At 43.3% G+C, this 23,649-nt stretch overlaps 1 protein-coding gene across 1 annotated transcript; it reads left to right on the top strand.

The window, feature by feature from the left end:
- Positions 1-1,122: 1,122 nt before the first annotated feature.
- Positions 1,123-22,769, top strand: SGPL1 (sphingosine-1-phosphate lyase 1). Its single transcript, XM_009946394.2, has 14 exons — positions 1,123-1,143; positions 1,532-1,697; positions 3,627-3,694; positions 5,652-5,799; positions 7,434-7,513; positions 9,038-9,166; positions 16,173-16,261; positions 17,374-17,479; positions 17,962-18,060; positions 19,094-19,243; positions 20,456-20,694; positions 21,355-21,501; positions 22,410-22,530; positions 22,629-22,769. The coding sequence occupies exons 1-14, from the start codon at positions 1,123-1,125 to the stop codon at positions 22,767-22,769; spliced, it is 1,704 nt and encodes a 567-aa protein (XP_009944696.2).
- Positions 22,770-23,649: the final 880 nt, after the last annotated feature.

Raw genomic sequence — 23,649 nt, 5'->3', positions numbered from 1 at the left:
TTTGCCCAGGTCAGTCTGTGTCCCTTCAGCCTGTGCTGGGACATGGGTGATATTCGTCCTCTGCAATAGGTTGATGCTGTTGTTTTGCTGGAATTTTTTAGCTTTATGTTTGGGTTGCTTAAATATTTTAAAACTTTCTCACATTATATGCATTTTGCTGCTTTTCCAAAGTGGTGAATATTCAGTAGTTGTTTTTTGTAAGGAGTCCTGCCTTCCTGCACTGATTATTTGGAAGAACTTGGCTTTTTTTTAAGCTGTTTTTAGCCTTTCCAGTTGTATTGGAATGACATGTTGACCCTAAAGGTGACCTAAAAAAAAAATAAAGTGCTGCTTCTGTTGTTGGCTTGATCCAGAAGTGAGATCTGTAAAGCGTCCTGAGAAGGGAAGTTTTAGCAGCTTTTAGTTTAGTGGTTTGTTTATATCCGTCTTTGCAAGTTGCTCTAACCCCACCAAGAGTATGACAGTGTAGATGTCAAGGATGTATTCCTTCCAAGGTCTGTTAAATCTTTTGAAAGGCTGCATGTACTTTCTCTGTTTTTCAGAGAGTGAAGCTTTGTAGTGCTGGAGATGCCTACAGAAGGCTCTCCAGCAAAACTAGGCTTGATGGTAGGTTAAAAAGGAAGAGTGTTCTGAGGGTGGCTGAAGAAGCTTTAAAAAAAGTGAAGTAAAATGCACAAGCTTTTGTCTGTAACATACCCCCCCCCCCCCCCCCCCCAATATAGTTCCAAACAAGGTGTGGTTACCTGAATTCTTATCTCTAGAAAACTTTTTTTCCAGACAATTGTACTGAAGACCCCTGTTTTGGGGGAAACAGCCTTTTTCCCTTGTGCACATCCAATTTTCCCCACCCTGTTCTTCTGAGACTCTTGGAAAGTGTGCTTTGAAGCTATTGATTAGGTACTGGAGTTCTATCCTGATGATAATTGCTAGTTTGCTGTTGTAATTGTTATTGCATCACAGTTTTCTGTGTTTTATTTTGGCAGCAGCAGTGTTTGTCTCTTTCATCCTCCCTTTGTATGGAATGTGCTAATTAGATCTTAAACCTAAGGAGTTGCTGGGTACTTGCGTCTTCTTTAAAAATTTAGCCCTAAGTGCTTAATAGACCTGTTCTGGTGGTACCTGATGAATGGGGGCTCCTTTCTGGTAGGTGTATTGCAGTAGGTCAGCCTTCACTTGCCACCTGATAATTCCTTGGGAAAAAATATTAACACAGTTACTTTTCTTGGTCTGTGATAGGATCTGGTGATGAGTCTTGGGACTGTGAAGCTTGCATATCTTACTTGTTTGCTTGTGGCACTTCTCTCTGAATGTTTGAAGTCTTTCAAGGTGTGTATTTTTATCAGTGGCTCTTGACTGGAAGTGAATGACAACTATCTCCTACCTGTTCTGTTTACAGGAATTAAGGAAAGCATGGGGTCTGCATACTGAAAAGCATCTTTTTAATAGACAATAGACTCCTAGACTTTTTTTGTTGCCCTATTTACATGCATTTGCATTTTTCTCAATATTGTTCTTGTTTTCCTTTGTGCAGGATGCCATTATTCCCTACAAGGAAATCCTCCAGATGTACTGGGAGAAAGCAACGAGCTTTGTGAATGCCCAGTGTGATGCATTTGAACCCTGGCAGCTGGTTGTACTGACATGTTCTTGTACTCTTATAAGTGTATGGCTGCATGGCTTCTTCTTCCAATCGGAGAGTAAGTATTTGAAATGGGGGATTTTCTCATGTTTGGGGGGAAGGGAGGGGGGACAGTTGTTCCTAAGTAGCGGAAGGGAAGAAGATGAAACAAGACCAAACACTTGTTAAAACTAGTATTAACTAAACCCTCTTCCAAATTAAGGTCAAGGCCTGTCTGATCAATTAAATGCCCTGTTCCTTCAGAGGGTGTGGCGGGCCAGCCTGGAATGCGCCTGCATCTGCTTCCCTTCCTCTTGTCTCCCTTTTGCTTTTGGCTAAACCATTTACTTGTTGCAACACTCTCCTGTTGCTCAAAACCTGGGAGAATTTATCTGAGAGCTGGGTTCTTGTGAACATAGTCACTGGTGCAGCCTCTCGATAACTCTTGCTCTTGAATGTTTCCCTTCCTGCTGGGGGAGGAGACATGGGTTTGCTTTGGTGTTGGAAGTGTCTTTCATCTTCAGGATGTTCAAGATAGTTGCATGTGGTGGTGGTGTGTGGGGTTTTTAAATTTTTTTTTTCAGAGCATCTTCCTGGTTTGAGTGGCTTCTGATATTGACAGCTCTTCAGCGAGCGGGTTCTCTTTTGATGAACCTGCAGTTTTCTCTGGCTGTGTGATAGTCAGAGATAACTACCTTGCCCTCAGAGGAGAACACAGTGCTTTTTGGTTTCTGCAGACTTTAGGGTTACCCTCCAGTGGCAGTTTGTTATAAATAGCCAAGTTTTGATAACTTGATGTTTACTTCTATGCCTCTCTGTTCCTCAGCCAGCCTTTTTTCTTTTTAAAGATGGAAGTAGCTGAATAGTGGGAACATCTATGGAAGGAACAAAATGGAACTGAAGCTTTTGCTCAGTACAGGGTTACGTTAGCTTCTTGGTTAGTATTTGTACAGTATTTTTAAGTATTGACTAGCTGTTTTAAGATCTGATTAGATTGTCTGAATTTTTCAGAAGTTTGCAGTTTTCTCTCACTGTGTAAAGTTACTAATGAAACAGTGTGTGCACTGAAATGTGCAATAGAAATGTTCTTGTCTGAATGTTAATGAGTATGTGCTACAGAATGTACCAAACTGAAATTGTTGTCCTTATGTAGCTTTTCAAAGTACGTATGAAGTGAAATATATATGAAGTGTGTGTGGGGAATGTAGATAAAATTGCAAAGTCCAAAAATGATTGATTTTTAAAGTTTGTTATTTCTTGGTGTAAGTGTCCTGTAACTGGTAGTGCTCAATTAAAATGCTTGTAGGACTCAAAAGGCATCTTTGGTGGCTATAAATCATCTGCGTCATCCTGCTTTCATTCATGCCTTTAGAGCTACCTCAGTGTTCTTGTGTTTGTCATCAGTGGCTTCTCGCATTTCAGTATTTGTGATGTGGTGGAATTTCTGCTCTTCCTTCTGTCTGTCTGTCCCCTTCCCCTGAGTTCTGTCCATTGCACCATGCACTTCCTACATCAGATGGCCAGACACTTGTCACATTATGGCTGAACTGCTAGTTCCTCCTTTGATCTGGGAGACTGTTTCATGTTGCTCAGTGTTTCCATGTTACAGTACTATGCTGGTTTGAAGAGGAGAAAATAATTTCAAAAAGTATTTTCCCTTTTTGCTGGAGACCTTACCTCTAGCAAATCCTAAAATCCTTCTCTTTCCTGTAAAATTCCACACGTGGGTGCAAATTCATTTGTAAGTAAGAAAACAAGTCAAAATATTGATTCCTGTGAATGGCTACTGTTCTGCAAGCCAGATGTTTCTGTTGCATTGTCCTCTTCTCAGCCTTGTTCTTTGGTAATGCTCATCTGTCTCACTGTGTTCCCTTGGTCACTGATATTTTAGCTTGGATCAGAAATACTGGGCCTGTATCATGGGCTGTATCAGAAACACTGTGCTTTTTTTTTTTTTTTTTTTTTTAATTGAGTCATCTTAGGTTAATTTCTGACTTTTGCCTTTCAGGTTTAACATCCCGAACTAAAAAGCAGTTCTTTAAACTACTGAGAAAAATGCCCTTTGTGGGGACTATAGTAAGTATTTGAACAACTTTTCTTAATGCTATGCCAGGTCCTCGTTTCAGCCTGCATAGCTTTTCGAGAACTTAGTTCTGTGCATCTTTGTTGTCATGTTACTGTGATCATAATGATCCAAGGATATAGTTCTGGAAGGTCTTCTGCTGCCACCTGGTTTAATGAAAGCTATAGTTTCTGCCTAGTCTTTTTGTCATAGTATCACTCTCATAAAATGGCTGTGCTACCTTTTTTTAACTGAGAATCAGTGAGTGTAGTTACAGAATTTTCCATTAACAATTCCTTGTTGTTAGACTTTAATTTTATTTATGGAAGAAGGGGGCAGGATTGAACTTGAGTTGTTTTTCCTGAAACAATGTCTTATTCTTGAGCAAGTGTGAGATAGCCAGGTGTTTGTTGTGCAACGTGGAAGGATAATTTTTTTTAATCAGATAGCTGGCCGTGTTTAGTTTAGAGCTCAGAGAGACGTATTATCAATAGTTAGCATTATAGCACAAAGATATCATAAGTTTGTGTAATCATTAAAATGAGACAAGCTTTAGTGTTTGGAAGATGTGGTTGTTTTTTTGCATAAAAGCTTGAAACTACAAATGTCAGTGTATTTTAGCATGTTAACAACTTAATGATTGATAAATGTACAGCTTGGTTTATTTTACCTAGTAAATGATGGTATCACGCTTGACTGCATTTATCTTTCTGCTTGTTGTGTTGGCGTATTTACACATTGATTTGGGGAGTCAGGTCTGTTATAGGCAATTTTATCAAATGAGAGTAGCAAAGAGCAACTTTTTTGTTATGCCCTGGACGTGTAAGTGGTTCTGAAGTTTCTTCCCCAGCCCTCTGGAAGGGACTAGCATCTCCTCTTTATGTCATGTTAAGTGCCCCAGCTCTTATCTTCTGACTTGAGTAGCCCTTGATCAGGTGAATTAAGGACTTGTTCTCTTCTGCTTATATTTTTTGTCTGCCTGTTATAAAAGGATAGCTTCTGGGCCCTTTGTATGCAATCCCTGTTTTTTCCAGACTTGGCTTCTCAGGCCTAGCACTGTTAAGCTCTCCTGTGCCAGAGGACTCCTGGTGTGTCTTATCTGTGTACTCTTCCTGCTCTTTGGTAGGCTGATACCTGATAACCTATCAGTTGCTTACAGGAGGCCTTGACTTTGAGGTATTCCAATGTCCAAAAGTCTTTAAAGCTGATGATATCCCAACACCTGTGTTGGTTGGAAGAAGAGTCTCTACTTTGAAATGTGTTGTGAGAAGAAGTCTGGGTTCCCGAGTGTAAGGAGTGGGTGGGAAGAAAGAAATCTCCCAACTGTGTCTCTATTGGAGATTCCTTTTCTGTTTCTCTGTATTTTCATGAGTGTCTAAACTGTGTGTATGGTTGCAGAGGAGCAAAGTTACAAAATAGAATGCATCTGAAGACTCCTACAGATTAAAAAGTGTGACTTAAAAAGGTTCAGTGGGTAAAAATGCAATGCTTTTGCCTTGAGCTTTGTTTTCTGAAGTGTTAAGGAAGGGGCTTAAAGCTCCCACTGCTTATCAATTCCCAGTAAAGAACATACTCTCTCTGAATGTTGTCTTGGTGGTGTCTGTGCTGTTAAATGAAACGCAGCCAAGCTGTGGCCCAAGTGCCACTCTGCAATCACCCCTACTGGTTACTTGGCACAGTTCTGGGCTCTGCCAGCTACCATTCCCACAGGCAATTCCTGATGTGGTTTAGAGACTAGTGTATGCCAGTTCACTATTTTGGGCAGCTCATTTCTCGGGGGAGAGGTTGGTAGGAAGGAAGAGTTGAACTGTGTGGCTGCGAACTCTGCTATGCTTTTTAGTCATAGAGCTGTTCCTATCTATTCTGCTCAATAGGATGGATGGTAGCTAGTGAGTTCAGTCTTGCATGCATTCAGCAATTCTTTATAATATGGCCAGTGCCATTGTTGATAGGGTTTTCCTTTCTTTTTAGATTCAAAAGAAGATTGATGAAGCCTTAAATGATGTCGCTTCCAGTTTATCCTTCCTGAAAGATGAAAAGGATTATATCAAAGCACTGCCGGAACAAGGCATGAGCCAGCCTGAAGTACTAGAGAAGATGAAAGAGTACAGCTCAAAAGGTATGAATTTGAGTCTGTACTGCAGCAGAGGTGGGTCTGTTTCATAGGCCTAGGATTAGACTTACTCTTTTAAACGAGTTCTAATGACTCCTGCTCATGGTTTCATCTTAAATGTTTCCTCCCTGATGTTCTTTGCTTGCAAATTTTTGTCTGTTTTCCTTCTGGAAGTCATGAAGATCAGTATTCGTGACTTCTAATACTGTATTTGGGTATTTACGTTGAACTTCTGTTCTTTCCCTGAGAATTCTAGACTGATGATGGGAGAGCTGAGGAGAAGAGAAATATGGAGGAAGTTACTTGAATGCATTTTTGATTACTCTTCTGAGCCTTGATGTTCAACTTTTACCAGAAACGTGTTTTCTCTGAAGCCCCAGGGAACACTCATAATAAAACCCCTGAACTTCCAAGCAGGATTTTTAGGGAATTTCCAAAACTGTCTTTCTTAATCAAAGTCATAATGGTTTGCACCTTGAAAGTGCTGTTTAAGGAAGGCAAAGCCATGATATTCTTCTCCTCGCTTGATTCCACATAAGCGGTGTCTAAGACTTAATTTGAGCTGTCTCGCTCACATAAGTATCACCTCCCTGATTTGTGTACCTGTTACTCCTAATGAGCAAATTTGGGGGACTTGGAGGAGAAGATGACTGCCCTGCTGCTATCCCAAATTAGAGAAATGCTTTGAATTTTCTGCTAGAACAGTGCATCTAGTCCAAATTCAGAAACAGTTTCAGTCGAGTATCCTATAACAACTTTCTTTTTGTTAAGCATTCCTTATGTAGCTTCTGTCTGTGTTTTCCTTCCCATGATTATTTCCTTCCTTCACTGGGTGGTTCTTCCCTTTTTTCTTTTCCTATAGTCCCCTCCTTCCCGCACATGTGCACTCCCCTTTGAACGTTGCTTGGAAATGAGGGTTGGATTGTGACTATGTTCACGTTATATATGCTTGTGGAGCTGATGCCGTTGAGTTTTATGGAGAGGGCTAACAGTTAGGAGAAGGAGCAAATAACCAAATAAGTGGAAATACGCTGCTGGCGTGTTTGGAGACAGAACGTTACTTGGTTAAGTATCATCATGTTGGACAGTGGGTTAAACCACTTTTCAATGGGATGTGCTGCTGATGCTGTTCCATCCGCCTTCTCTCATTTGTTAAAGTCTCAGTGGCATGTTGTTTTGGGTGAAATTTGAGGCACCCCAGCACTGTAGGTTTTAGCAATACAAGCTTGGACTTTCTGTCTCTTCTCAGCTTACAGTGCTGATGGGTGCTCTTTGAAAGTGGCTTTAACTTTAACCACTTTAGAGTTCAGCTGGTTGGACAGCAGTTTGGGGAGACTGAGTGGGGATTAAGTGGATTACATACTAATATAACTGCTTGCTGCAGCTAGATGTTGTTTATGTGCTGACTCTTTAGTCATCATTTACTTGCAGTTTGCTAAGTTTGTGGGATACGCAATACCAGAGGCTTAGTGTCACGCACAGCTACCTCTGTGGCACAAAAATTGTACTTGTTCCTCATCAGTGAAATCTCAAAAGCTGATTCCTCATCCACAGAAGCGGTGTGGTGACTTGTGTGCACTTCCACATGTGTTCTGAGAATGGCTGTGTTTGCAAGCAGCATACTTTTCCTTCACTTTCAGGAGACGTACGTTGGCAGGATGGGAAAGTCTCTGGGACTGTGTACAGTGGTGAAGAGAAACTCACCCATCTGCTAGTGAAGGTAAAGTGCAAGCAGTCTAACTTTGCATCTTTGCAGATATCCTTAGCATCTTCAGGGTGACCAGAAACCACTCAACACTATTCCATCATTCTTTCAAAATAAATAAGAAAGATCTGAAAGTAAGACTGCCCAACTATGAAGGCGGAGCCTAGGGTGAACGTAGGTGGAAGGGGAATTATTAGCAAAGCATTTGGGCAGTGTAAAGCTGGCCAAGTGACTGTCCCTGTGAAAACACCATGTAGAAATAACTAGGATCCTATGGGATGAGATTTTGATTTGAGTAAGGAAGTAAGAAGCTGGTTACAAGTGAACTGGAAACTGGTACTGACTTTTGAATTCAGGGAATGGTAGGAAGCATAAGATTGCCATAGATAAGCTTCAGCAAGCCCCTGGACAGATGTGCCTTTGCTGCAGGCTGGAGTGAAAGCATCTTTGGCTGTCCTGTTACTGGGAGGCTGTGGGGCCTTTGGACTGGAACAGTTTCACTGAGCAAAACTGAATTCCTCTTGGTTTAAGCAAAAAGGAAGCTTGTAAAATGTTTTTTTTTTGGCGTTGCTGTGTGATCCAAACCTTATGACAGTGGAGCATTGGTGTGCTTCAGTGGTGTCTTTGTTAGGTCTGTTTACCTACTCAGGAACTTTTCCCTTTGAGAAGGTTGGAACATAACCTAAACAGCCCAAAGGTCTGTTTTCAAATGTATCTACTTCAAGAGGTTTTTTGCTAGAAAGGGAAGTCTAACCTTCTTGCTTCTGGAAACAGCTTTTATAACAGCTGTAATGAGCTCTGTTTGGTGGTTGCCATTGCTGTTTTCTGCTGTGTTGACATTTTCTTTGCCACTTCTGGGGAAACATAAAGCTCAGAGCAGCCTTTCTAGAGGGTCCTCCGCTTGGATTGGGTGTTGTGGAAACATTCCCTCTGTGCTGATTATCTGGTGGTTTATTCTTCTGTATTTCTTTTAACATGCCTGCAGTTGCTTTTTGATCTCGACTGCAGGAGATTCGAACTGGCCTATTCCAGCCTTATCCTGTGAGTCCACCGTTGCAGAACAAGCATGAAATACCGGTTTCCATGGCCAGTTTTGTTGTGGTGTGGGTGGACGTTTGTGCTTTTCCAGCTGCTTCAGAATTCCCCTTTAACAGTAACTTGAAAAGTAGTTCTGCAAAGTTGTTTTTTGCCCTGATTTGTGTAAAGCAATCGTAGGGTACATATTGTGTTATTTTTTAGACATAGCTAAATGATTAAACCTGTCTTTACAACAAGAAATACTGCTATGTTATAGAATCATTCCAGAGGCCAGAATGCTCTAGAAAAACAGATTCTTTTTTTTTTTCTGACCCCTCAGCCATAGCTTCCCAGGTTGTGGTATTTACTTGCAGCAGGAGTGAAGTCCAAGGAGATCTGCAGTACTGTTACTGCTAAATGCAGCTAATTTGCTTATACAGTGTGTAGGGTGAGTTCTCAGATCTGCAGTGATAATCCAGTGCTTCATCTGCAACACCAACTTTCTGTCTTTGGTTTCTGAAGGTGTATGAAGAGTTTGCCTGGAGTAATCCTCTCCATCCAGATATATTCCCTGGTTTGAGGAAGATGGAAGCAGAAGTAGTGAGGATTGCCTGTACACTTTTCAATGGGGGCCCAAACTCTTGTGGTGCTGTAAGTAGCCTGTCTTCAACTGTTTCCTGAACATTTTGGATATTTCTGACTTTAGTTTAAGTGCAAATGCACCTTCTGCTATCTGGCTGAGACTTGAGGTCAAGCTCATTCTGGTATGTGCCGTGTCAACAAAGCTGTACGAAAAATGGTTGCTAATTGCTGCTCTTGGTGAAGCTTTATGAGACACAATTTAACTTGGGGAAGTAGTTCTGTAGACAAGACTATTTACTTCACCTTTTTTTCACACTCTTAAATGATACAGGCTTGATGGCAATTGAAAAAAAAAAAAACAAACCAAAAAAACCCCAGTGTAATGTAGCCTGGCTGGTTGTCAGTGGGGGTTGGCAAACAGAGCAGTGAGTAGCTCCCCTCAGCTTTCATCTCTGAACTGGAAATCTGTGAGCCTGCCAGAATGCTAAGATTGAGGACAATGCCAGCTGGCTGGCTAATCACCAGCAAGCAGCTAGAAGTGTTGGTGATCAAGCAGGCATGGCAGGTATTGTCAGCTGTCCAGCTAGAAAGCTGTCTTTCCAGGCTTTTGTGGCCTTCCAGTATACTATGATGGAAAACAGTTTTAAAGCCTCGATAAGAGTTCCTAGCAAGAGTCCAGATGTGTGTTCTTGAACTGATGCTTTCAGAGTCGGTCAAAGAGCAAAAGATGTGAAGTTGCATGGTGAATTATTGTTATAAAAATAAGCCATGGCTTCTTATGCTCCTCTCTCTTGCTTTACATTTTTGGTAAGGATCCTGAATTCCTTGGGCCAAATTCTCTCCCTGGTTACATGATGCGTGGGACACCAAGGTCTGGCCTCCTATCATGATGGTCAGGTGCAGCTGGGATACAAACAGGGTGCTTAATAACTTGTGAGGAAGTAGTTCCATTTGTAAGAAGAATCTAGATGAGATTTTTCAGAGACTGGGCGTGAGGTGATTGCTGTCTGTAAATGTGCTAGGGAGGGAGAAGGGCAGTGATGGCTGAAGATCAATACAGGAAGGCAGTGTTAACACAAGAGCTTATGAGGTGAACTGGCCTTGAATGGGATTAATCTCACAGTTGGAGGCTGGGTTGTGTTAAGGAGGTAAGTACTGGAGTAGCTTTATAGTAGGTATAGTTGGGGCCAAACTCCAGCATCTGTGCAGCGTCTGGGAGTGTAAGACATGATTGTCTTTGATAGTAGGAGGTTGCAGCCTGTGACCTGACTTGTCTTCTCAGGACTGTATTCCTTGTGCCACCATCAAGTTTAAAGAAGGAATGTGCCTCTACCTGTAAAAAGTATTTAACATCACCTCATCTCCTTCCTGGTTTGCAGTGCTGAGAATGCTGGTGAGATTATCCCTGGAGTGAGGAAGAGGCTGGGTCTAAAGCTGTTGAAACTCATCTTTATCAGCAGTTGAAATGTTGATTGATACAACAGTCAGATAGCTCGGTGACACTTAGCATATGCTTGGAGAACTTTGCTTGCTGAAGCCTGCAGTACGTGTGTTCAGTTTTTGTTACGTAAAGTATGTGTTGTAAAAGTGCCAGCCTTGGCCCTGTGTGCTCTTTCACTGAAATTTAAAAGTAGAATTGCCTAAGAGAGTTCAGAACTTTTCTCAGAACAGGGTAAAAAACTGCTCCAGAACAATAAGCTGATGATCACAACCAACGTGAGACCTCCACAGATGCTCTCTGGGGAATCCCACTTTTTCACTCTGTCTTGCTCTCTTCCAAGGATTGTGCCATAAAGCTGCAGCTGTTTCAAATAGAAGCAAAGCAAATGGGGAAGTGTTCAACCTGCTGTGGAGTTATGTTCTAGCTGGTTGAACAGTCAAATTTTCAGGGTGAGAGGAAGGGTTAAAAAGGCGATTGGCCGGAAACTGAAGATTAATTGCATCCCTGTAATTATTTTGTCCAAACAAGTCTCTCCAGTGGACTTTCTGTCTTCCTCCCATGTTGCCCTTCCTGACTGTGAAGTGTCCAGAGTTGCTAATCATTGATGGAGGGGTGTGGCTGGATGTGTGGAGGTCACATGCTTTATAAGTAGTTGGGTTTAAAGACTTCCCTTATTTTCTTCTCCCCAAAACAGAATTAACATTTCAGAATTATTTCTGGAGGATTGGACAGCTACAAAATCATTTAAGAGCAGCATTTTTCAAACTGATGCTATGCTTTCAGTGTGGAAGGCCCTGCTGTAGCTGGTCGCTCAGGCTCATGCAGTTATACTTCAGTAACTGGTGAGGCTGTAAAACAGAGATGGCTAAACCAGGGAGGGTGCAATACTGTGAGTTATCTTTATTTTTTACATTGATCTGTTCAGGATCTGAAAAAAAGCTGCTGGCTTTTTCTACTGAGAAGCCTTCTGGTTTACTTGATTTGACTTGTATTGTTGGAAACTAAAACAAATGCTTTTCCCTTCTGCCCCCTGAATTTTATCACTGCCATCTCTTAGAAGCAGTGTGTCTTAGTTGCCAGGTCCTTGTCTACTGGATTTACTAACCTGATTTAAGCAGCTGGTACTGCTTGTCCATTTTTGTTGGTAGCTAGTGATGGTCCCTGAAGGCAGATGGAGCTTGTTGGTGTTTCTGGAGAGTGTATCTGTGGTTATGCTGTGTGGAAACCACCAAAAGTTTCTGTCTGTGCTTCTCAGTGAGGCAATTTCACTTCCTTTGTGCTCTGATTTCCACAACGTGTTGCAGAACAGCACTTTTTGGGGCTAATATTCTGCTGCTCAGTCTGGGAAAAGCAGCACAGTGACACATTTGTGCTGTTCCCAGGGCTTTCAGGCTTTCAGTGGCCTGGAGATCCCTGTGCTGTCCCGCCCTGTGGTCATGTGGACGTCTTTCTAAGCAGGGTCTCCGGAGAGAAGTCCCCTGCTTCCTTTTTGAAGGTTTTTGGTGTGTGTTAATAAAATCCTAAAATGAAACATGCCTCTTTAGATTTCTGAATGTTAAACCACATGAGCAGCTTGCGTTATTTACAGAAGTTGCCTTTATTTGTGACATGGGGGCTGTAATTCTCCTTCGTTTAAACATGGGCATGAAACCACTAACAGTGTCCTTGTGATTGGGGGGTGTGTGCAGGCATGCCTTTTGCCTTAAATTGCACCAAGAGATGTTCTAGGTTTTTTAAGCAGTTTAAAAGTAATAACTTTCATCAGTGGATGGGTGCTTTGTATTTCTCACTACTGCTTTTGTTCTTAATTTTAATTGTGTTATGCAAGAGCAAAGATACAGGAATTGGTGATTTTTGGCTCCCAGGAGATTCTAATCACATTCTTGCGATGATTTGGACTAATTAAGCTCAGCATATAGAGGAGGAATGGGGGAGTTTGTTCTTGTCTGGTGTATGCATGTGTTCCTGTTCACAAGGTGCTTTGTTTTGCCATGCTGGCTCTGTGGATTTCCCCTCTAATTTGGGGAGAAATCACCACTTTTATGAAAGCTTCAATGATTTTTTAGTAGCTTTTTTGAATTTTAAAAGGAAGGAGCAGCTTTGAAGTGCAGGGGAAAATTGTATATGTGGGTGCATGTGTGTGTATTTGATGTCAATCTCTCTATGAATTCTTTGTACTTACCCTGCAACTGAGGACAGGAGAGAGGAGGCAAAATCAGCTGTTGCAAGCCTAAACCTCCTGTAGAAACCATCTTGTCTCTTCCCCTCCCCAAATTCTGGGGCTTCCAAACTTTGTTGTAATGCTGGCTGCACTTTTGAAGTAGGACTTCAATAGTGAAATGCGAGTGACGTGCCTGGGTGGGGGATTAAACTCTGCAGATCTGTCAGGTTTTATCTGTAGTGATGAGAGGGTCACCTTGAAATAGACAACTAGTAGAATTTGCAATCTGCAGTTTACAGGGGTTTTATGTGACTCTGCCACTACGTTATACCACGCAGTGGATTGTGGTGTATTTTTACTCTAATGCTACCTTAGAAATAAAGTGCAGTTTGCTTTCTTATTCATGGAGTAGTTCAGCTCAGTGAAACTTTTGGTCAGTTTTGTCTCCAGGGTCTGAATGGCCATGTTTCCTAAGGTGAAAATGCAAGCAAAACTTCAGATGCTACAAACCAAAGTGATTCTGTGTCTGACAGTTTGACAGTGATGTGCAAGTGGCATGGCCAAAGAAATCCTAGAATAAGGACTGCATCTCTTATTCCTGTCTTAATGTTGAGGTTCCAGAGCACTGGGATTTGGAGGGAGGAAGCAATGGAAGGGTTATACTGAGTTTAGAAAGCAGGAGGGATATTTTTTTCCCCCCTGTGCTTTCTCTTGTCCCCTCCCATTTGAAAAATAAATAAATCAAGATCAAAAAAGTCTGTTTGCTTTTTTTCCACACACTTTGCCTGGCTTTTGAAGATAGCTCTGGGTTGGAAAGCTGCTTAAAACAATGCCTGTTTCCAGCCCCTTTTCCCCAGGGCATCGCTTGATCCTGTGGACTTTCATTTAGAGGAGAGAAAAAAATAGTTGTGCGAGCCATTGGCGGGTGCTGAATCACTGCGTGTTGGCTGGCTGCCGGTGTGCCACAGGCGGTGGGGAAGTTGTATCCTGTGACAGTGATTCAAGCCCTGGCTATAGAGTTTGCTGTTGATAGCTAAGCTGACAAAGCCTCCTGTAAAGGAGCAGACTCCCTCTGCAGGTATAAACCGTGTGGACCAAAAGGGGTTTTTGCTGTTGTAGCTGCCCTATGCTAAAAGTGCTGCTGGAGCTCAAGCTGCTCTGGCACATCTCTGGGGTGGAGACTTGTGTTGGTTCTGCAGTGCCAACTCTGGGCTAATTTAGGAAGCTAATCTGGCTGAAATTCATCTCTTTGGGTGGATTTTCAGCTGCTGAACAAGCTTTCTGTGTGGTCATCTAGCGTGCCAGTCTTGGTGCCTGGGAGGAGGATGCATCCTGGATGTGGTTCCTTAACCTGCATCTGACTAACTACTGACTCTGACCTACCAAAAACCCCATGTGACTCAGCATTTCCATGCAGGTGATAAGCCAGACTTTGAAGAAGGGTTTGTCATATATAAGGGCAAGATGTTGGTGTTTGGAAAGGTCAAAACATGAATAAGACTGTACAGAGGCTGCTCTTCGAAGAGTAGATTATTTAGGTGAGAGTAGAGGTAGGGACTGCTTGCTCAACAAGGAGCAGGCCTGGTGGCACATAGTGTCTGGTGTTCAATAACGTGAATCCCAAGATCCCCAAATCACGCCTAGCAAAGTTTTCACAGTCATTGCAATGTTACAAGCAATGTTGCAAGCAGTGTTACAAGTATGCAGTAATCCCATTTCTCTTCTCTCACTGGTGGCAGGAAAGCAATCTGTATTGTACCAGCTGTTTTTTCCCAGAGGTGATAGCTGACAACTTTACAAATCTTTTCATAAGAAGGTTTAAGTGAATGACACAGCCCATGAAAAGCTTAGGACATTGTGTTCCTGCTACCATCTGTTTGCTTCACAATAACGGCAATGATTTCTTTATCCAGTGTGCGGCTCTGGTAGGGTTTATCTGCGACAGCTGTTGACTTTAAACTACCAAAACCACAGAAATTGTCTGTGGTGTGACAGTCAGTTCCACGCTGCCTGTTGTGGCAGCTGCTGCTAGCTGGGATCATACTAGGAACAAAATGTGGCAGGCTGTTTTATGTGCCTGTGAACTTTGTTCCTTATCTCTGTGCTTAATGTTCAGTCATTGTCACGCAGTCACACTTCTTTCCGTTTTTGGGGTTTGCAGCTATGTCAGCTGGGAAAAAAACAAAGGAAAACCCAGACTAGCAGATGTCATGAGGCATGCAAATGTGATTGCATCCTTTTCATGTTTATTTTCTTGGGGGAAAAGGTTAAAAGGGGAAACTGCAGTTGATTCAGCAGATTTGAGCATCAAAATTAGTCCTCCATAAGTGCTGTAAGTAGCTCTTGATTTCTCTTTCACCTGTGCTTCTGTATACCTGTCCCAGGTACCACTCATCCTCAAATTATGGCTCACCCAGTATAGCACTAAGTCAGTCCCACAGGCTGCTTGAAAAACCAATGTCACATTTTACTAGGTTAAAATTCTACTTTGGAAGGTTTGTGCCCACACACTTTTCTGTCCCTTGTATGTCAGAACTCAAAGGCTGGCTGACAAGAGGCAGTCTTCCCACTTGAGGAATTTTTTCCTGTAAAGAGTTTCATTCAGTTATTTGCAATGGCTTTTGAGTTCTAGTATGCAATAGTAAACTTGATTGAACAGATTGTGTGTGTACCTAACCCTTTTCCACCTCCTGATGCAAACCCCTGTGTACTGTTGTAGTAGAGGGAGCTGGAACAGCATAGATGGTGGGTTGTATGGATACTGAGGGACTTGCTAGGGAGAGTAATGCAGAAATTTCTCCTGGTGTGAAATTTCTTGGGTCCTTGAGGACTTAGAAGCGTTGGCCTGGTTTTGACCAGACCTAGGCTGGCCTCTGCAGAGCGAAGGTGGGAGAGAGCTCTGTGCTCTGCAGTGTTCCAGGTTCTGGGGAGGTTTTGTAGCTCAGAAGCAGTGCCAACCCTGAGCTGGCTCTGTGCCTCAGCATGGCAGTGCTCCAGACCTAATAAACCCTGCTGGACTTGTTGACTTAATACAGAATCAAGTTTGTTGTTTCCGTATACGTAGCATAATTAATCTGTAATGCAGATGCACAGTCCCTGGATAATCGAGAGCTAAGTATGTACTACTAGTTTCATAAGATGCAGTCATGTTTGTCTGCTAGTGACTGTGCAGTGTGGTCCCCTCTTGTTAGGCTTTTGAGTTGAATATTTTTTTTTCCTTTTCCCCCTCCACCTTTAAATAGAGGAGTCAATACTTACTGAAGTGTGCGCTTCCAAGCTGAATGTCAGAAAGCTACCTTGAGCTGTTCAGTGGCTTCTGCTGCCCTTGAAAACTTGAGCTGTCCTGTGCATGTCTTGCCTCTGAAGCATCTCTGGGCAGACATGCTGTGGCAGCATCTCTTTTTTTGTGTTTCTCTTCTGCAACATCCATGTAAGCAGTTGTTTTTCTTGTTTGCTTCTTTTCTTCACAACAGATGACATCTGGGGGGACTGAGAGCATTCTGATGGCCTGCAAGGCGTACCGAGACCTGGCTTACGAGAGAGGCATCAAACAGCCAGAAATGTGAGCAATACTTCTGTGACTTGGTTTTTGCTTTGGGGGCTTGTTGGGGGCGTGTTCCTCTGAGTTGAGGTGGATGCTACACCTCAATAATCCTTTCTTTCATTCATAGCTTTTTACCACCACCTCCTCATCTATCTCTGTCTGAAGGAGAGAAACCTGGGTCTAAAGTGGTGCAAAAGCCCAGGAACCTTTAAGCAGCCTGGGTGGCATGGATGTTGCTGGGGGGCTGTGGTAGCTATGCTGTGCAGATGTATTTTGGCAATACCTGTGTGCTGCTCTAGACAAAGCCTGCTCATATCAGCTTTGGGGCCCTCTTAAGCAGAGATTGGCAGGCCCTTTGAAGTGTTTAAGGGATTTGATTTATTCAGATCAAAGAGGGTTTAGCTTGAAAACTCTGGGACTAAAGTTAGGGCTGGTTGGAGCTGAAGTGAGAAACTGTGCTAATTGTTACGCTGCTATTAGAGGATTTGCCCTCTCTAATGTGCTGCTTTTTTCTAGGCAATGCATCAAAAATGTTTCTCTGATTAATTGCTTACGAGGGGAAAATGTAAAAAGAGATGAAATGCTGTGGTGTTCATCTTCTGCTGAATTCCTGTGGTTCTTTTCTTCCCTCTCTAACATTTTTGCATGCTATTAAAGGCCCTAATAAAGATGTGATGCCTCAGAAAACAAGGTTAACTAAGGCTGCTTAGCCACTGCCATTCAAGATGGGAGACAGCAAATGTTATGTTCATTTGGTGTATTTATGCTGCTCCTTCTCTTTTGTATCGTAATTTCTTGGGAATTCTAGTTCCTGGTTCACAGAAGATCGTGCAGTGGGACAGAATTAACTTTAACAGGTTTTGTCTGGGTTGTTCAAGATTGGGTGTCCATCCTTTTACTTCAGAACAACACGTGACTTCTATTCTGTCCCAGAGAGTATTTTCCCCAACTTTTTTTCCTTTTTTGATCTGTGTGATTTTTGACTTGTTGAAACATGCAATTGGCCTGTTTGTGACCAGTTTCACACAGAAATATCTATAGGTTGAATTTTTTTTTGCTCTTTCCCCTCCCGTTCATGGTAAGGCTTAGGTGTTGCCTGTGTTGACATATGCAATCTGTTACTCTTCTAGGTTGGTCCCGATGAGTGCTCACGCAGCATTTGACAAGGCAGCACACTACTTTGGACTGAAGTTGGTTCATGTACCATTGACCAAGGCTATGGAAGTGGATGTTCAGGTATCACTTTAGGCAGCACAGCACTCTTTCTGTGGGAAATTAGCATTGTACAGCAAATAGCAAGAAATCTGCCTATCCAGGTAGCAAGTCAGTGGATAGAGAAGGATGAATGCTTCCTGGCAATAAGGAAAACCAGCAGGATTAAGTGCCTGTCATTGCAGATAAGGTTTGGTTTGAAATAATTGGATGTAAACCATCCCTTTGTCCTGTGTGATTCATTTAGACTAAAATAATATATGTATTTCAGAAATAGCCCCAGTTTTCAGATGAGGACAAACAAAAGTGTTCTAGTATTTCCAAGTGGATGAGTTAAATGACTCAGTTGATGTCTGCTGATGCTTGTAGCTCATTGCTTTGCTTTCTGTAGGCTTTTGTGTGTTGGTTCTTAAGACCAGATGCTGCATGTTTTCACTTTTTATCTTTTTTGGCAGGATGGCACTTGGTAAATGGAATGTGAGCATCTTGTCTCTTTAAATCTTCAGGCAATGAGGAGAGCTATCTCGAAGAACACAGCCATGTTGGTCTGTTCTGCTCCCCAGTTCCCGCATGGAATTATGGACCCGATTGAAGAGGTGGCAGAGGTAGGGTGCCCCTGGCACTTCTGGGTGCTGTAGCAACAGCATGTCCTTCTGTACAAGAGCAGAGGGGTTCCAGGGTGCCAACCAGTGAATCTGGTGTGAGGAGCAGACTGATTAGGAGGGTATTACTGTCCTCAGATCAGGTGTTAACCGGCAGCCGGGTATGCAGGACACAATTTGGAAGTGAGGAGGAATATGGGACTATTTTTTTTTAATACTCTAACTCCTGTGAGAAGGTGGGCTTTAAATACCAGAAGTTACCTCTGGGCATTATCATAAAGCATGGGGCTGGGTTTTGGACTTGAGCTGGTGCATGTGGTGTCCCAGCAAGGCAAAGCAGCAAGTCTTTTGTGCATGCTTTGTCTTTGAACTCTCAACTCTGTGCCATAAACTTCTGCTGTAAATGAAGGTATGTATTGTGTATGTGACTTAGCTCTGCTGCGCGCACTGCAAGACCAGCCAGAAGGGCTCATTCTTTGATACCTGAAAGGAATTAACAGAAAAATAGTCCACCTGGTAAAAAGGCTTTGATTTAGGGCTTACTGGTTGTAGCAAATGTGGTGCAGAAGTCTGAGGAATGTGTGGAGAGGGTAGGAATCAAAGGGCTGGGATCTTATTTTTCAAACATGCCTCTTGATTTTTCTCTCTATGCTCCAGTTCTTTATTTTGTGTGTAACCAGCCAGGGCCTCTGACCTTCTTTTTATTTGGATCACCCCCTTTATTGCAGACGCTCCTGTCAAACCACGTTGTCACATCTCCTTGGCAAACACAGCAAACTGCCAAAATGCGATGTTGTTTTTCCTCTCGCTGGCAATATTCACGTATGTGGAAGGCAGGAAAGGGTATCCCACAAGTAGCCAGCTGTTCTATATCTCCTCGACAGCTTGAGAGTGGCATGATGCTCCAAAAGGGTCCAGGAAACATTTAGTTGTGAAATGCAGAGTACCTTTTGGTGACTGGAGTTCGGGTGTCCTAACTACATCATTTTCTTGCCTGGTTGCGTATTACTCACCAGAATCTATTGTTCATACACAGCTTGCGGTGAAGTACAAAATCCCCTTCCACGTTGACGCCTGCCTGGGTGGTTTTCTTATTGCTTTCATGGACAAGGCAGGGTTCCCTCTAAAGCGTCCATTTGACTTCCGTGTAAAAGGTGTGACCAGCATTTCTGCTGATACTCACAAGGTAAGAAGGTTCAGTCTTGTTTAGTATCTTTATCAATTATCTGGATTAGGGGATCAAGTGCTCCCTCAGTAAGTTTGCAGATGACACCAGATTGGGTGGGAGCATTGATCTGCTGGAGGGCAGGAAGGCTCTGCAGAGGGACCTGGACAGGCTGGATCGATGGGCTGAGGTCAGTTGTGTGAGGTTCAACAAGGCCAAGGGCCGGGTCCTGCACTTGGGTCACAACAACCCCACGCAGCACTACAGGCTTGGGGATGAGTGGTTGCAAAGCTGCCCTGCAGAAAAGGACCTGGGGGTGCTGGTCGACAGCCGTCTGAACATGAGCTGTCACTGTGCCCAGGTGGCCAAGGTGGCCAACAGCATCCTGGCCTGTACCAAAAATAGTGCGGCCAGCAGGACTAGGGAGGTGATCATGCCCCTGTACTCAGCAGTGGTGAGGCTGCACCTCGAATGCTGTGTGCAGTTTTGGGCCCCTCACTACAAGGAGGACATTGAGGTGCTGGAGCATGTCCAGAGAAGGGCAACGGAGCTGGTGAAGGGCCTGGAGAAACAGGTCTTATGAGGAGCACCTGAGGGAACTGGGGTTGTTCAGCCTGGAGAAGAGGAGGCTGAGGGGAGACCTTATTGCTCTCTACAAATACCTGAAAGGAGGTTGTGGTGAGGTGGGTGTTGGTTGTCTTTCCCAAGTAACAAGTGATGGTCAAGAGAAAATGGCCTCAAGTTGCGCCAGGGGAGGCTTAGATTGGACATTAGGGAAAATTTCTTCAGTGAAAGAGTGGTCAAACACTGGAACAGGCTGACCAGGGAGGTGGTGGAGTCGCCATCCTTGGAGATGTTTAAAAAAAGTGTGTAGATGTGGCACTTTGCGACATGGTTTAGTGGGCATGGTGGTGTTGGGTTGATGGTTGGACTTGATGATCTTGGAGGTCTTTTCCAACTTAATGATTCTGTGATTCTATAAGGGGGGAGAAAGGTCTTCCAGTGCTTTCATTTTTAGGGAGTGATCCCTGATGTCGCCCCTGCCTTCAGGCACTTCTGCTCTGCTGTGTGGAGGAGTGCTGAAGTGCAAAGGTAGGGGCTGCTCTATTCAGATGCTTTGTGCAATGCGCCAAAGTACGAGCAGATGGGATCTTGGTGACTGTGTGCAGTAACTGCTCAAATGTGTTCCTGTGCCCTCTTGCTGCTTTTTAATGCCTTCTGTGTTCCTTGCAGTATGGGTATGCTCCCAAGGGTTCCTCAGTGGTGCTGTACAGTGACAAGAAGTACAGGAGCTACCAGTTCTTTGTAGCACCCGACTGGCAGGGGGGCATATACGCCTCCCCCTCCGTGGCGGGCTCCAGGCCTGGTGGAATCATAGCTGCGTGCTGGGCAACTCTGATGCACATAGGAGAATCTGGCTACATTGAGGCTACGAAGAGGATCATTAAAACTGCTCGTTTCCTTGAATCAGAGTACGTGCGTGCCTCCGTGTTTTGACTGTATTCTTTAACCCTGTTATGGACTCCTTCTCCCAAACTGCTTTTGTTTCTCTTCCAACTTTTCTTTTTCCCTGGAGAAGCTATAGCATATTACCTGCTGGATAGGGATCTGCTGGGCAGTTATGGGAGAAAATTAATTTTTTATGCCCAGGTGCTGCCCTGTGCCAGATAGCTGAGAGGTGCAGAGAGGAGGAGTGCAGGCATCTTTAACTGACTTTTCTTCGAGACTTTCTTCTGCCTCAGCCATGGCTGAGGCGGAATCTGGAAGGACTTACTCAAGATGACAAAAGAAGGGTTATATTCTCTCTTGTTGGGGTGCTTATGTTGCAATGTGAGCTGATAAGCTGATTTTCTCTGCTACTTTGTCTTCCCTTGTTTCTCTTGTCTTCCCTCTTTTCCATTTCTTTCTGAGTTTACTTGACTTTAGGGCCTGTAATGATCTGAATCCTCTTGCAAGTCCCAATGGCCTAGGCTGGTTGTGTGGATTTTTTTTTTTTTTTTTTTTGGGGGTAGGAATGTGCTGTCACCTGTTCCCTTCTGTAGCTTTTCCTTTAAGGCTCCACATAGATGGACAAAATGTCTGGCCCCTGTAACCCTGCTCAGTCGCTTCTTTTCTCCTTTTTTCTTTTCAAGGTTGAGAAAAATTGACAGCATCTTCATTTTTGGGAAACCTGAGGTGTCTGTCCTCTCCATCGGTTCAAACACTTTTGACATTTATCGATTATCTAATTTCTTAGCTGCAAAAGGATGGAACTTAAATGTCCTACAGTTCCCATCAAGGTGAGTTTATGGAGACCAGTGGAGAGATGTATGTAGCCAGGGTATGCAAGATGGTCATCTTCAGGCTGTGTAGCTCTCGTGATTTGCGGAGTGGTGTTGGCCTTATCTGATAAATTGTATGTAGACTCTGCAGAGAAGGAATTACTTTTGTAATTGCTGATATATAATAGTTACTGCAGTGAGAATGAGGAAAGAGTAATTGTAATAAGCCTGGCAGAGGACATATCTGGGGCCCCCTTTCTATTTACCTCTAATACAAGCAGAAAAATATAAATAGCCAGGGCTTTAGCTCACCTTAGTTAACTGAGGGTTTGTAGATTGATTTATTTTCAGTATCTTCCTGCTGCCCACTGAACATGAAAGTAATTGAAAGAACAGTGAAGGGCTGATCATGTTCAGTGATCTTTGCAGCCTGGTGTAAAATGAATGTTTGTCAGTTTCCTTGAGTGGATAGTTGTTGTTTTACTGTGGGTAGGAAGATCAAATGCTTTCCGATGTAGCTGCACTGAAAAAGTTTTGGACTTGCAGTTAGCATGAAGCGAAGTCTAGAGAGCCTGAAGCAATACCTCAGAGGTGACAGCTGCATTGTTCTCACCAGAGGTACCTGGAATGAGCTGAGAAAATTATAGGACTTTGTGTGTGGTGAAGTCAGGAAGGAAGGAGTTGCCATTTTGCAAAAGAGCAGCTGAACTCTCCGCAGCTTGGTTCCAGCAAGTATTTTGCAAGAATTACCTTTAATTGGAAAGGAGTGGATTGTCTTCTCCCATTATACTGCTGAAATGCTTTTTGAAGGAGATACACGGTTGTCACTGGCTTGGGAAGGACTAAATTGCTGTTGGTTGCTCAGAAAATGTGGAGCTGTACATACTTGAGATGGTTAATCTTTCCCCTCTCCCCTGCCTGCCCAGCATTCATCTCTGCATTACACAGTTGCACACAAAGTCTGGTGTTGCTGAACAGTTCCTGAAAGATGTCAAAGACAGCATTGAGGATATCATGAAGGACCTCAACGCCAAGACCACAGGCATGGTAAGGAGGCCAGCATATAGTAAGGGTTTGTTTGGGGTGAATGTGTTTCTCTGATGGTGTTAACAATCCTGTGTAATGACCTCCTCTTCTCTGCTTAGGGAGCCATCTATGGAATGGCCCAGTCAGTCCCAGACAGGAGCTTGGTAGCGGAGATTTCTCAGGCGTACTTGGACGGCCTCTACAGCACGGATGTTCCTTGCAGTGAAAAGCACATGAATGGCTCTCCTGGCCACCACTGACTGTAGGGCAACAATCCATGCCTTGCCCGCTAGCACTGGGGTGGTTCTGAACGTTTCCCAGGGGAAGAGATTGCAGTAAGCCTTTGCTCCTACAATGGCAGGTCTGATGGCAGCTTGATCTTGAAAACTTCCTTCCTTGTCTTAGTCTGTTCCAAAATACACATTATTTTCATGCCCAGCTTTAGTTTTAGGGCTTTTCTTCCCCTTGCCTATTTTCACCATGGCTATTGATGAATTGAACATCCATTCCACAACTCCAAATTCCTCAGGTATTCTGTGTGTCACTTCATTCCTTGCTGTTTCTTCTCCTCAGACCTGGTATTCAGCTGGTATCTAGCCAAGTGTTAGATTTGAGTTCTTGTGTTCTAAAGCTTCAATCTTCCCAGAAGCTGAAGGTAGAAAATAAATAGTTTTGAGTATTCCTCCAAGCTACTGCATTTAACAGACTCTGCTGGGAGCCTTAGATCTGTGTAATGCAGAGCCGATAAATTGGCAAAGGAAAGATGGTCATGTACTCTCTTTGAAATCCCCTTTGGAGATCTCAGTGAGACTGCAATCAGTATCTGTTGGGGGGGGGTGGGAAAAAAAAAAAACAAAACAATGCAAAATCGTTTTCTGGAATCTCTTGGTTTGATTAACAGCAGAAATAGAAACCAAGCAAGTGGTGTAGGGAGAGGAACTGGATGGTACTGAAAATCCTAGGTACACAGTAACTGTTTTGCTTCCCTGCCTCTTCTAGAAGACATGCATTTACCACCTAGAGTGCTTTTGTTGTACCTTGCACAATTCTGGAGGGACGTGCAAAACAGTAGTTTCACTGTTCATAACTTGAACAGTTTTGCACTATCTCACAATGCTGTAATAGTCGGTCAGGCCCTAG

The sequence above is a fragment of the Leptosomus discolor genome, chromosome 6 (genome assembly GCF_034619465.1).
Source record: "Leptosomus discolor isolate bLepDis1 chromosome 6, bLepDis1.hap2, whole genome shotgun sequence".
NCBI lineage: Eukaryota > Metazoa > Chordata > Aves > Leptosomiformes > Leptosomidae > Leptosomus > Leptosomus discolor.
Note: the sequence above shows the minus strand (reverse complement) of the source record. Positions and strands in the feature narration are given on the sequence as shown.